The following is a 13250-nucleotide window of genomic DNA, read 5'->3' as shown; positions in this document are numbered from 1 at the left end:
AAATTTTAAATCTCTTTCCCACTCTTATGGAAAAATAATAGATCAAAGGAATCTTATGCACCAGGCCACTTTCAACAACTTGAGAGGAAAAATTCAAGATTGGTACAACGAGACGTGACAAGAATTTAACTATAAGTCCCCAACTCTCTTAGTATTTGGATTTGATATTGAGAGTTTGCAGGCTTAGGATCATTTGATTTCTATTCTGGATCCCATGCCTCCTTTCCCAAATTGAAAGTGGACCTTTTAAATTCAAACTGTGGGTTAGTATCATGAGGCCAAATCCTGAGCGAGGAACAATGCTCAGATCTAATGTGTGTCGACCTCAACGCTTGGGGAGGAAAACTGAGTGGCCTTTGCCTCTACAGCAAAAGTCTCTTGAAGCAACTTTAGATTGCTTGGAGGTTAAGGAGAGCAGGTAGGCCTAGGCTTCATACATGAATTGGCTCATTCTATTATAAGGGATGTTGTTACATCGTAGGCTGCAACCATTACATGGGGGAATACGAGGAATGATACTGAAATAATGAGACGAGGCACAACACACACTTGGCCAATGGGACTCCTGCGCCTAGAGGCCCGCAGCCCTGTGCTCGCGCTTGCCGACACAGCCACTACAAGCTTGTCCTCGGGTTAGGCGTCGTTGGCCCATGGACCATGGCCGTCAGTGCACCTGAAAGTCCATCCTAGCCTTGACGCTCCATGCACCACCAACACCCATGCTGATACCTCCATGCTTGGTCAGAATTGGCGCCACAGCACTACAAAATTACCCGCTGGAGCACCAAATGCCCCACAACCATCTCAGCACTCTATGCACCAATGCCTTAGCCTTTTGTTAGGATGTCTCTCGCCTCGCACCCTGCACACGTAGCACGTACGGCCTGTTCACACAGTTTGCATGGCACAAAACGCTCACGCCTCGCGCACCTGCACAGCTCTTGTGCGCGCCCGTGCCCCATGTGCCCGAATAGTTCCCATGCGCAGCATCCGCGCATCTACCGCCGCCCTACGCGACCCGCACACAAACTCAGTGGCGCGCACGCGCAGCACCCATGGCCCGTGCGTGCAGCCTGCCCTGATCCGTCACACTTGCAGACTGACTAACACGAGCACCTAACATGCATTGGCTTTAAATATCAGGGTTAAGTGTCGCCACCCATGATGCGTGTGGTATTCACGCTAAAGGACTCAATCCCCTATTATGAGTCCAAGTACATGTCCTCACATTAACACGCAAAACTCTATGTAAGAAGGCCTCCCACTTTGGGGCCTTACAATTAGTTATATGATTATTGCCTTTATTTAATCAAATTCATAAATGGTCTTAAGTGGGAGAAAATAATTAACTTATGCATTGGTCTTCTTTTTATGATCAAGGACATAGCTTAGGCTTCTATTTTTCTCCCATTTGGATCAACAATTAACTATTTTAATCACCTGTATCATGTATTTTAAATTAAAATTTTAAAAAGATGTGAGAAAAATTCATTTGAACTAAACGAGTTAAGTAGGGGTAGTCTCATAAACGTATAAGATACAAGAAAATGAAACTAAAGGAAGAAAATTAAAATTTATTAGTTAAAATCAAATGACAATTAATGCAATTGTGGAGTAGGCGAATGTACTCTTTCAGGTTTTGAAATAACTTTACATGTAAATGAAAGAGAGTTAGGAAGGAATATAATATTGAAGAAGAAAAAGTAGCTCTTGTCTATTTTCCGGTGAATGAACCACCAGCTATGAGAATTGGTTTGACCAGCCTAACCATGACTGAATTTATCTGGGTTATTGAACAAGACATCTATTAATTGACAATATTTTTCTATTCGTTGGATCCAAAGTATCTGCTTCATTAGGGAGAATGCCTTCTGCGGTGGGTTAGACTTAAAAATAAATAGCAAAAATGTATTATAAAAATATTTTTTTGACCTAATTTGATTATTTGGCCAAGGCGATGTATACATAACTAAAAAGAGTCTTCAATGATTTCTTATGCATCTGTCCAAACTATGAAGCCATTGGTCAATCATCATATCTTATTAGTATACAGTGCAATGACATTTAATTATAATGATATTATAATAATAGGTCAGAAAACTGAATTGTAGTAAGAAAAAATGTAATTCAAATGTTGATTTTATTATTACTGCATCTAATTTAGTGTTAAGGCAACCAAATATTGTTACTGTTATCACATATTAGATAAATATGACGAGTCATTGGTGGCTCTTTGCTTACGTTGGATGCTAGTGATCTTGGATGAAGACCACAGAGCAATACACATTCGTTCTCGGAAGTGTGAATAATCTTTACCGCTGCGCTAATATGTAACTACGATTATATTAATAGTTTATCTTCTCTCGTCTCATTATTTGGAATGTTTTTTATACGTCGACATTAGTTAAATATCATTTTCCTTGTCCACATTTCAGACACAACTGTAGTAAATTGATAACTCATGAACACTAACGACAGGATTTCATGAGCTATTTGTTAACTTTCATATACTGATGCTCTTCCTCGACTGACCCACAGTCTTACAAAAGAACGGAGTAGTTTTCAACTGTGATTAGATGATTACCTAGATCTAGATAAGAACTTGCAAGTTTTTCCATATTTACACGTTAAAGCAAAACCTGATTAAAACCATCACTTCTAGACGACGGGCTTAGCCGCCCTTTTCGTCGTGGGAGACTTGATTGATTTGGGCTGTTTCGGCTTCGCAGGGGTGGTCTTCTTCATCTTCTTCTTTACGATCGGTTTTGTCTTCTTAGACGCTCCGGCTGTCGAAGAGGACTTTGATTTCTTCTTGGCCGCCGCGACGAGCTTCTTAGCCACGTCGTTCTTCTTTCCCGCCTCCGAGAGCTTGAACGAGCTCCTCACTTTCACGAGCTTTCCTTTGGCGAGACTGTTCCTCAGTTGCACCGCCAGCGTCTTCCGGAAGTTGGAAGGCAGAGTGGACTTGTACTTCTCCTCCATGTGCTTGGCAATCGCATAAGGACTAGATCCGCTCTTCTCCTTCAGCGCGAGTATCGCCTCCTTGATCATCTATGGAGTACATGCAAAGTTTTAAATCTATATCGAAAGATAGATGAAGATTTGTAGCACCAAATACCAGTAAGTTCGACATTTCTTTTACGAAATTTGATTCCAATTAATCAGAGAACTTATGTCATGTAGAGTCGAGTAAGAGCTTAACTAGCGATAACTCAAATGAATTTGTGTTCAAACTAAACTGAATCTAACTCCTTTCATGGAGGACTGTCATATAATTGGATTTCATACGCGGAAAGAGACAAGAATAAGTAAATCCTTTGAAGACTTTGATTAGTATATCACGAAAATTCAGAAAAATCAAAGTACCAGGAAATACGCCGGATGAAGACTAGGTTTCCTGGATGGAACGTCCTTCTCCTTCGTTGTCTTCTTCGCAGGCTTGGCGATCTTCTCCATTGCCGTCTTCTCCACGATCTTTCCTTGAACTGCAGATTGGGCCATTGTCGTCTTCTCCGAGATCATCGTTATCTCAAGTCCTCTGCTCAAATCCTGATCTGAATAAAAAATTCAAAATCGAACTCCATATTTATAGTCCGAGAGAGGAAAGCCCTGCGCAAAAAGAAACACGCACTCTCATTGGTAGAAACAAGTTCACGAGGATTGCTCCCGTGGCGCAATCCACAACGTCCAAGAGAAACATCGGGATTTTCTTTCCCGTTTGCTTCTAGAAGACGCTGGAGATTGGAGTCCGATAAGGACGAGTCTTTGAGTCTAATCGGGTTGATTAGCGGGTCCACTAATGGGCCTAAGCCCATTAAGAATGGCCCTGTTATCGGCCCGTTAAGGGTAGCCGGCAGAGACGTTCGTCAAAGTCTCGTGGAAGTGGGGCCCAGAAGGGCCAGTCAATAATAACTCTGCCAGATAAAGGGCGATAGAGAGAGAAAGGGCCGGGAGAGGAGAGAGAAACACAGCACGACATCAACAGCAGCAGAAGGTCGCCAGACAGCCGGAGAAGCGAGGAGGGTAAGATGGAGGGGAAATCGGCAAATCTCTGAGCGTTCTTCGTCGGAAGGCTTTACGGTATGCTTCGATTCGTCGATTCGATTCTCGATTTTGCATCTTTCGCGGCGCGCTCGTGTGTCGTCTTCATCGAGGAACGATTTCCCTTTTTTTTGTTCTTGGAGTAGAATGCAAATTTTTTAGCTGCGGTGGTCTATTCGCCTTGTTTATCGATGTAGTTGTTCGACTATGGCGTTATTTGACCCTGTTTGGTTGCAGGGAATGAGATTTTTCATTTTGCCTCTTTTTTACGTCGGAAAACCCTAGGTTGGATAAGATTTTGGTCAGTTCTGTCTTCTGGTGGATTTTTCTTTGGGATCCGGCTAGGAATGTGGTTTTCCGCTGGGGAAAATCTGTTAATATCCCTGGACCTGCGTTCGGGAGTATTCCCGTGGTTTTCCTTCGATTTTTTTCTAGCAATTTGGCCGTTCGTGTTAGGCGCGCCTGAAATGCGTTGAGTCATGCAAATGCTGTTCTCGGGATTCGTTCGATGTCGTCAATTAACAATCTTGCGGTCGAATGTTGTCTCATCTTTGGGTGTTTCGTGTCTTAAAAAACTTAATTTTCTTTCCCCAGTGTAAAGCTGCGCATTTTAGGATTTTCATGCCTTTTCTCTTACGGATATGGGTTTGGCTGGTGCACTCCATATGTAAACGTCAAACAACCCGAATACACGCCTTGGGTCTTAGATTTTGGTGCGATTTCCCGAGGGTAGATAAAATAAGGTTTAATGTTTGACTTTGTACCTAGGCCTAGTCTAGGTTACTCAGAATTTTGAGTTTGTTTCCGCATTCGAACTCGAACCCTTGCCGCTCTGGCTGTCGAGTGCAATCCAATATTTCAATTTTATGGCATCATACGCTGTAGAATTATCGCGGAAGTGTGTTTCCGTGTCTCCTACAGGCCATCTTCAATCTTTTTCGTTCTTCACAACTGCTTCAGCATTGGAATGTCGGACACTGTTCTCTTTAATTTACGTTTTCTTTGAAAAAATAACTGTGTTGATATATTTTTTAAAGAACATAGGGGCATATTCTTTCGGGTGCTTATTTGCAACATTTCAGAAGAATTTTGGGACCACTGATAACTTGGCTCCTTAGATACTGAGGAATGATTGACAAACTCTGCTTCTTTTTTTCATTCGTTGGTAGAAATTTCTGACATACATTTATATCATATCTTCCGTGCTTTGGTTGGTCTATTTTTGTTTTCTTCTGCCTCGAATAAAATTAGGTTTTGATGAGAAGAACTTAATTCTCTGCATTTGCCTGTTAGTTTTTTAATGGATGTTCTGCGTAGATGCTGCCACTGCAATCTATTAGCCATGGCCTTTAATGATTGATACTACTGAGACAGGGTAATAGTTTTTATTTTTGATTTCGTAAGTTTCCGCTCTTTGGCTTAGTTACTCTCGTATCACTCCATGCTGCCAGTTGACTGCCTGAACCGGCACTACATTTCACTGTTAATGGGATTCGTATGTGCAAATGATTCATAATGGAAAGACACATTCGTTTTTGGTATCTTCTAGGCTCCCGGTTGATGGGGGAAAAAAAAATCTTTTACGTGGTTTCTGGCCATCTGAAAATATAAAAATATAAAATCTTAAAAAACATTAAAAAATTTCGATTAATTTCAGATGCTCCATTTAGGAGCCAAGTGTCGGTACGATTTACTTTGGATTTTTTTCATCTAGTCCACCTGTATTCATTAGTATCCGGGCTTCACTGTGCATTCTATTCTTCTACGTGGTTTCTGGCCATCTGAAGTCCAAAATAAGTAAATAGCTTGTTCGATCGAGTTATTGTTTCATTGGGTAAAAAATCTTCTCGCGGTAGAGGAATTAGTCTATAGAAAATGAATACATGTTCAATTAGAATAGTATTTCAAAGCAATTGGATTGCTCACTTGTTAGTATGTTTCTTATTTGTAAGGCTGTCCTTATAAGGCCCAAATACAGGAGACTTATAAGGGGCCCAGACATGGTCGCCCAATTATGATTGGTCTTCGTGTAGACCCTCTATATATGTCACGGGCCCTGTATCTCTTTCAGCTAGGGTTTGTCCAGGAGAGTGCCGACTGGAGCAGAGCTGGACGCTACCACTTGTGATGGAATCTATTCTCGGATAAAATAAAGGATCAAAGCATCAAAAAATTGCGAGTAGAGTTCATGAGAGGAGATCACAAGTGATCAGTTCTAAAACGTTTATTTTGTTGCATACCTTCTCTGAAGCAACAGTGGCAAGTATAGTGCGTTTGATTTCTATCTTTGATGAAAATTTAAGTGATAAAGAGACAGTGTAGTATTTGAGATTATGAAGCACAATCTAAAGATGTTATCTCAGCATTCTCATCCTTTAATGGCTGCGTCGTGTGGAATAGATAGTGCGGCTGCTCACGTGGCGCCTAAGCTGAGTAAATAGCAAGTGAGCAATAGTTGTGCCAAATAGGAAGAACCGCTAACCTGGCCTTCCAGGTTGCCATTCCATCCAGGAATGCTCCTTATGAGCATGCGTAATTTTGGGTTTGCCCAGACTCCAAAGTACAAAGTGCTTTCCTAGGGATCACTAGTTTCTTTATCCTTTGCTATCAGATTTGGAGGGTGAAAGCCCTAAATCTCCAGTGCCGCCCCTAACACCCAAGAAAATGGACATCCATATTCATTTCATCTTGATTGACATCTATTAGAAGTTATGCAGTTAGGATTTCCCTTTGAAGACCCATTATGAGGATTCGTTACAGAATCATTGTATCTCATTGTTGGGCCATGGTAAGATTTCTACTGAGGATAGGGTACATGTAGTACAGCCTAAAGATGTTGATTGAGTTAAAACTTCAAGGGTGTCTGGCATTTTTGGTGCCCCTGTTTTGGTGATTATTCTGAGATTATGGTGCAAGTTCATCAGAAGGATCAAATGTCGAAATACTGCCAACATCACTTGATGTGCAGTGTTTGCGTTAAGCAGAAGAGGGCCGAGGAAGTTGGCTGTTTGCGAAATAACGTCAATAGCTTTATGGATCTCGCCTTTTAAAAGGATGCAATCCTCCATGTCGCAAGGAGAGGCAAAAAACTTAGCTGTCAATGAAAGGCTCTCACTTTTCTAAGAATATTTGGATGAAGTAAGTGAAAATGATCTGGAATATAAGCCAAATCACTATTTAAGTAATTTTTTTCGGAGAATAAAACCAACCATGTTGGTTCACACTTTTATGAGGTTCAAGGAGTAAAACATATATGCTGGATGTATGAGATGGTGGGACTGGATTGCGCTGAGTCTTCAACGTCCATGATGCTGCACCAGTTATCATCTACAATATTAGGAAGCTTCTTGATTGCCCCGTGAACTGGCTACAATGGTCCTGGACCATGAACTAGTCATGGTTTATAAAGGGTCTTAATAGGGTTTGTCACCTCCTGATGATGCTGACTCATGACGTGGGTCGAGAGCTTGCTGATGCTGTCATCAACATCAATAGGAGTCACTTGTTTTCACCAATTCTCTATCAGACCTCTCAATGGGGACAGGATGACTGGGAGTGGAAAGGCATCACTCTTTCTGTCCAGGGTGTTTATATGAAGATCAAGTATGACCAGATGGAGGAAGAACGTGCAACTATTCAAGCATGCGAGTTCAAATGGTAGCAGAATGTTCCCTTTAAGGTGCAGATTTTTGGTTGGCTGCTAATTAAGTGGAGACTTGTGATATGAACCTTCATGTAGAGGCTATTCCTGAACACTTTGGCAGAGCATGTTCAGTGCACAGAGGGTGAAAAAGACTACCCTTATCTGTTCTTTGAGTGCCCATTGGCTCAGGGGTTTGGCTTAGGTGACTAGGCTACTTCATTTGAGGCTTTCTGGGCCTCTCGCAGGGGTGAATGTTCAGGAGGAAGGTGGGGTGGGGAAGGCTAATTGCAGTGCCTTGGGCCAAAAGCGGAGGCACTGCTGGAGCATTGTGTCATTCGGGAAGAGTAAAAGTATTTGATGCAAAGCGTATCTAAGTATCCTATCCCAATTAATGTCTCTATAGAGGTCTCTAAAAGCTCACCTGTTAACCATCCACAGCAACCGGCCACACAAGCATCAAGACTGGATGCGGGAAAATGTGTCACACATGCAAAATGTGCCATAGTTTGCGATCCATGCCGAAATGTTTCTGATCAGAGTTTCTGCCAGGCCCACTCATGGGAGTTAACTTCTTCTAATAGCCGTGGTGGTTCAAGAGTTTAAAACTTTACCCGCTGCATCAGCCCTTCGTGTTAAAAAAATTGTCAACATTTTCTTCAACAAAAAATGTCAACATTCTCTTAGATTTAATGTGGCAGATCACCTCCATCTCTCTACATCTTAAGAAAGCGGTATTTGACACCCCTATGCTGAGCTCTTTCAGATTGGCAGAGCAGCCGTGAAAAATGTTTTTCGTTTCTTTCAAAAGCTTTTAAGAATCACACCGCCGGTAGTGAATGAAAAATATGCTCTCTCTATGACCAGTAGTTTTCGTGAAACTGATTCCGAATCTTAAGAGAATAATTTAGGAATTATTAGTCAGTATTTCTTGGAAACATCCTCAGCCTTCTAGATTTGATGCTGTAATTATAGAAAGAGTACGTATATCTCAGTTGCAGTTCTAGTTTTGCGTGAGGGCTGTGTTTGGCCCACGATTTGGGTTAGAGTGGTTCAACTTCCATGGTATATATCCGCAAAAAAATTTCTTCTTGCGATCTCCAATCAGTCTAGTCTAGCGCACAAATTGACAGATACTAATCAAACATTACAATAACTGAAGAAAATTACAAGCCAATGTGATTAGGCGTTTTCTTGAGTCTCTTTGTCGTGCTTAGAATGATGATCGTGCACACTTTCTCATGTTTTCGCCTTTAATTATACGAAGAATTAGTTGTTGTAGAGCAAAATAAAGCTAGAATCTGGTTCTTAAGATTGGTTTGTTAGGTAGTCAAGTCTGCGAGAAATATTAGTTAAGTTGGTTTGGGTTCTTCTACTTGTGGCCCTTGTCTGCACTGTGGAGAATGATTATATAGATTAGTGGTGGGTTGATTTAAAACATCTGTCTTGTCACGACTCCAAGCTAGTATGTTTCCCCATTAAATATGGGAATATTGGTCGGAGTGTAAGTATCATGTGTGAATTGCAAAGCGCTGTTATCAAATTTGATGCGCCGATGCAGTGCCAAAATTTGGTCCCTGTCAATATATTTCTATCTAAAAGGTTCTCTTTGCCAAAATAATGGGTTCACTTTGTTAGCTCGCCTTTTGTTTAACTTTCGATTAATGGGGGGAGGGTGATATACTGATGCCGCTAAAATTTTGAGGGCGTTTTAAACCGAGCTCTTTTTGGCAAATCTTTTGTGTCGAGTTGTCAATATCTTTTCTGGATGTGGTTATATTCTCTTATAACTTCTTTATGTGGGATTTTTCACAGAGCATCTGAATTTGTTGATCTGCACTCATTGAGCGACTGTCAGCATGGATGATAATGGACAAAGAGATAATGGCAGGCAGAAACAAGACCAGTACAAAGGAGTCCACACCCAGGTATGAAGCCTTTACCAACTCACCTATATCAAGATGGACAATCTGAGATGTTTAATTTTTGATGCAGTGGATGATGCCGCAACATCAGATGAAGGATCATCACACGATCAAACTGATGACAGTCATGGCGGAGAGGGACAATGCCATCCAGGAGCGAAACCTCGCCCTCTCCGAGAAGAAAACTGCATTAGCCGAGAGGGACATGGCCATTCTCCAGCGGGATACGGCCCTCGCCGAGAGGAACAACGCGATCATGGAGCGAGACTCGGCCATGGCCGCCCTAGAGTATGCCCGCGAGAACGGCATTACCACCAATGGCTGTCCCCCATCCTGCCCCGTTCCCCGTGGGGCCAAGCACCTCCACCACCACCACCACCAGCTCTCTGCAATGCATCCGTCATCGCAGCTCCCTGACCCTGCATCCTACGCCCACCGGGACCTCCACATCAGCGAAGCCTTCCCCCTTTCCGTCTACTCTGAGAATGCTGTCAAGGCTAGGGGACGGGCCAAGAGGCCGAGGAAGGAGACCAAGGCCCAAGCCCAGGCAGGCCCGAGGAAGGTGCAGAAGACGCAGAGGAAGAGACGGGCCACGGCCAAGAACGGTGCCGGCAGTGGCGGGGAGGACCTGAACAAGGAGCTGGGGTTGAACAAGCACGAGTGGAAGAACCAGGACCTGGGGCTGAATCATGTGGCGTATGACGAGACAACCATGCCGGCGCCAGTCTGCTCCTGCACGGGGACCGTCCATCAGTGCTACAAGTGGGGGAACGGCGGTTGGCAGTCCGCCTGCTGCACAACTACCGTGTCCATGTACCCACTGCCTGTGATGCCTAACAAGCGCCACGCCCGTGTCGGGGGCAGGAAGATGAGCGGCAGTGCCTTTGCTAAGCTGCTCAGCCGACTTGCCGCCGAGGGCCATGACCTTGCCGTGCCGCTCGACCTCAAAGACCACTGGGCTAAGCACGGCACCAACCGCTACATCACCATCAAGTGAGCACTCAAGGTGAACACTGCCGCCCCTCTCCTCTCTTCGTTGCCCTAGTTTGCTGCTTGTTTGATTTCTTCAAGTCTTGCGGTTGTCAGTTGGAATGTGAGACGTCGGAGGGGGAGGTGGGAGCTATTCGGTGGACCCGGCTCGCGAACGACTGATGCAGATTGAACAGTGCGAAGGACAGGTAGGCTCTCCTTAATTGTGATTTGTCTTTTCTCTCTTTTGTCTGGGGGAAGCTCTTTATGAATATATATAAGTGTTAGTAATGACTCTCATCTCGTTTGATGGCTTATCTTCATTGGGCACTTGATGTTATCTTGTATTATCTTCGGTTGCTTGCCATGAAAGAATTAAGTGATTAGAAGTAAAACCCATTGTGTGTTAATGTTGACAAAGATCACCCGATAGTGTTTGACATTTCATTTCGTTGTGTTGTTTCTGACCATGGGCTGGAGAAGAACGTATTTTCCAAATGCTAATAATTTCCTACTCATGGCGGCTACGTTCTTGATGTTAATTATTTTCTCATAAATTTTGCTTTCATTTCGTTTTTTATTAAATTCTATTTTTTAGGCCTGAAATTTCCTTCACAGTTGAATTCTTAAAATTTCGATGGTATGAACGGATGACTCTTGGTATCAGAACAATTGGATGTGATCGAATAATGTTTAAAGTTTTCGTGACATTATATTCTGGAATGTGATTGGGGAAATCTTCATATTAGTTTTGGTATGATTGGAATGAAGTGAATCCTCCCCATATTAGTTTTGAAACACCCTCTCAGACCTCTCATAAAGTGGGAAATTCATTAACTTGTCAAATTAAGTCCACATCTTTAATGTTTGAATAGAAGACATGATTCTCCAGTTCTCAAATGAACATCTCATGGGCTCCTGTTAAACTCTTTTATATTACTAAGTTTTAGTTAACTATCTCCCATATGTTATTTGTATTGGGTGAGTATATGGTTGGAGTTCAAGGGAAGAAATCTTAACTGCCTAATTATGATCTCTAATGCAAAGTTCTGTCTTTTTATCATGGCTGATATGGCAGGAGTTAAAGTTTATGATTTAGGGGCAAAGTAAGTTTTAGCAAAATATGAATACCCGACAAGTTTAGTGCAGAATGAAATATTAAAGAATAGTGCTAACAATTGGATAAAATATAATGCAATACCAGTTGGCAGGCCCATGTGCACTAATGGTTATATTTTCATCTAGTTCTGTGACACCTATTAAAACATTTCTGAAGAGCAGATAAGAGTAATGACATTTCTTGATGGCATTATGTTCATTTAGTTATGAGGCACCTGCCAACTCATTCCTTAAAACATATTGACAAATAAGATTAACGATATTTCTTAACATTAATTATCCAAAAGTCTGTGAAGACCACTAAATAAATGCAATAAAAATATTATATGGATTTACTAATTAAGTAGCATAAATTTCAGAGTTCATGATATATGACACTTTCAAATGCATAAACAATTGTCCTTTGATTAGAATGCCATTCTGAAGCTTATATTCATGTGATTTAATGGGCTGTATCATTATTCAGCAACAATCATACATTGGACCATATAGGAAATATAAATACTTCATTGAACTTTTCAACATCTTATCTATTACAAGGGTACTTCATTGATATGGATGAAAACTTTTAAATCTTCAGTATCTATTATAACTTTGATCAAAATGAAGCTTCATTTCATGGATATGACCATCGTGTGAAATCCTAAATTATTTTTTTATGAAAATGAAAAAAAACAAATTTTTTATGACATAGTGGAATAGGTGGAATCTGTTTTTCAAAGAGAAATGTTTTTAAGGTTTCATTTGTTCAATGAATATTAAATTCTTGTTTAATGTCTTAAATAAATTATGATTAATTACAAAATAGATTAAATTATTCAATTAAAGGACACATGAACTATACTTCACTTTATAGAAAAATGCAAAGTCATGTCATTAATTTAGCACGTCTAGATTAGTACTCTGATAATTTTTCAATGCTAGCTTTATTCTGTTAGTGGCTGTAACTTTCTCAGCATCTTATGACTAATTTCAAATCATTTTAAGTAATTTCAATAATTTTAAATATATGTATTAATGAAAAATAACGTTTAAATTAAATGAATTAAGTCTCTAGTTTTCATAATATTGTTGAATATTGGTGACCCTTAATATCAAATTAAACACATCAACTTACGAGTTACAACATCAAACTCAAACTGTATGAATTTGATATTTAATGTCCTCGATAAACTATTCAGATGAATGAAAAAGTATTTGTCCAATCACATTGCATGGTCAACTATGACGAATGAGAATTAAACCATATTACAAAGTAATTACAAAATTATGCAGATCATAAAGTATTGGGAAAACTGTTTTAATTGATATGATTTTAGGGAAGTGATTTATAATTTTCATTGTTCTCTTTAAGGATTATTAGCTATTTTTTTTGTAATTTATTTGATTAGTTACTAAAACCTCTTAAGTTTTGTGGAGGATAATTATATATTTATGTTTAAAAATAAAATGTGTGGCTAAATAAAACATATTTTCCTTAACTTATGATTCAAAACTTTTTTTCTGGAAATTTTTGCTTTCAATATCTAAGATTTCTCTAGATGTATCTTGAAAGA

At 40.6% G+C, this 13250-nt stretch overlaps 2 protein-coding genes across 2 annotated transcripts; one reads left to right on the top strand and one right to left on the bottom strand.

The window, feature by feature from the left end:
- Positions 1-2540: 2540 nt before the first annotated feature.
- Positions 2541-3568, bottom strand: HIS1-3 (histone H1-3). Its single transcript, XM_078592222.1, has 2 exons — positions 3367-3568; positions 2541-3051 (listed from the first exon to the last, which is right to left on the bottom strand). The coding sequence occupies exons 1-2, from the start codon at positions 3520-3522 to the stop codon at positions 2659-2661; spliced, it is 549 nt and encodes a 182-aa protein (XP_078448348.1). The 5' UTR covers positions 3523-3568; the 3' UTR covers positions 2541-2658.
- A 353-nt stretch (positions 3569-3921) lies between these two features.
- BPC6 (basic pentacysteine 6) lies at positions 3922-10892 on the top strand. Its single transcript, XM_078592220.1, has 4 exons — positions 3922-4080; positions 9497-9609; positions 9677-10612; positions 10693-10892. The coding sequence occupies exons 2-3, from the start codon at positions 9541-9543 to the stop codon at positions 10601-10603; spliced, it is 996 nt and encodes a 331-aa protein (XP_078448346.1). The 5' UTR covers positions 3922-4080; positions 9497-9540; the 3' UTR covers positions 10604-10612; positions 10693-10892.
- Positions 10893-13250: the final 2358 nt, after the last annotated feature.

The sequence above is a fragment of the Wolffia australiana genome, chromosome 2 (genome assembly GCF_029677425.1).
Source record: "Wolffia australiana isolate 7733 chromosome 2, ASM2967742v1".
Classification (NCBI taxonomy): domain Eukaryota; kingdom Viridiplantae; phylum Streptophyta; class Magnoliopsida; order Alismatales; family Araceae; genus Wolffia; species Wolffia australiana.
This window is presented reverse-complemented; position numbering and strand designations above follow the sequence as displayed.

Bases quoted from the DNA above. Each gene is read 5' to 3' on its own strand.
- HIS1-3 (XM_078592222.1), bottom strand. From the start codon at position 3,522: ATGATCTCGGAGAAGACGACAATGGCCCAATCTGCAGTTCAAGGAAAG. The intron at 3,052-3,366 runs GTACTTTGATTT...TGTACTCCATAG, and splicing joins TTCATCCGGCGTATTTCCTG to ATGATCAAGGAGGCGATACT.
- BPC6 (XM_078592220.1), top strand. From the start codon at position 9,541: ATGGATGATAATGGACAAAGAGATAATGGCAGGCAGAAACAAGACCAG. The intron at 9,610-9,676 runs GTATGAAGCCTT...TTTTTGATGCAG, and splicing joins ACAAAGGAGTCCACACCCAG to TGGATGATGCCGCAACATCA.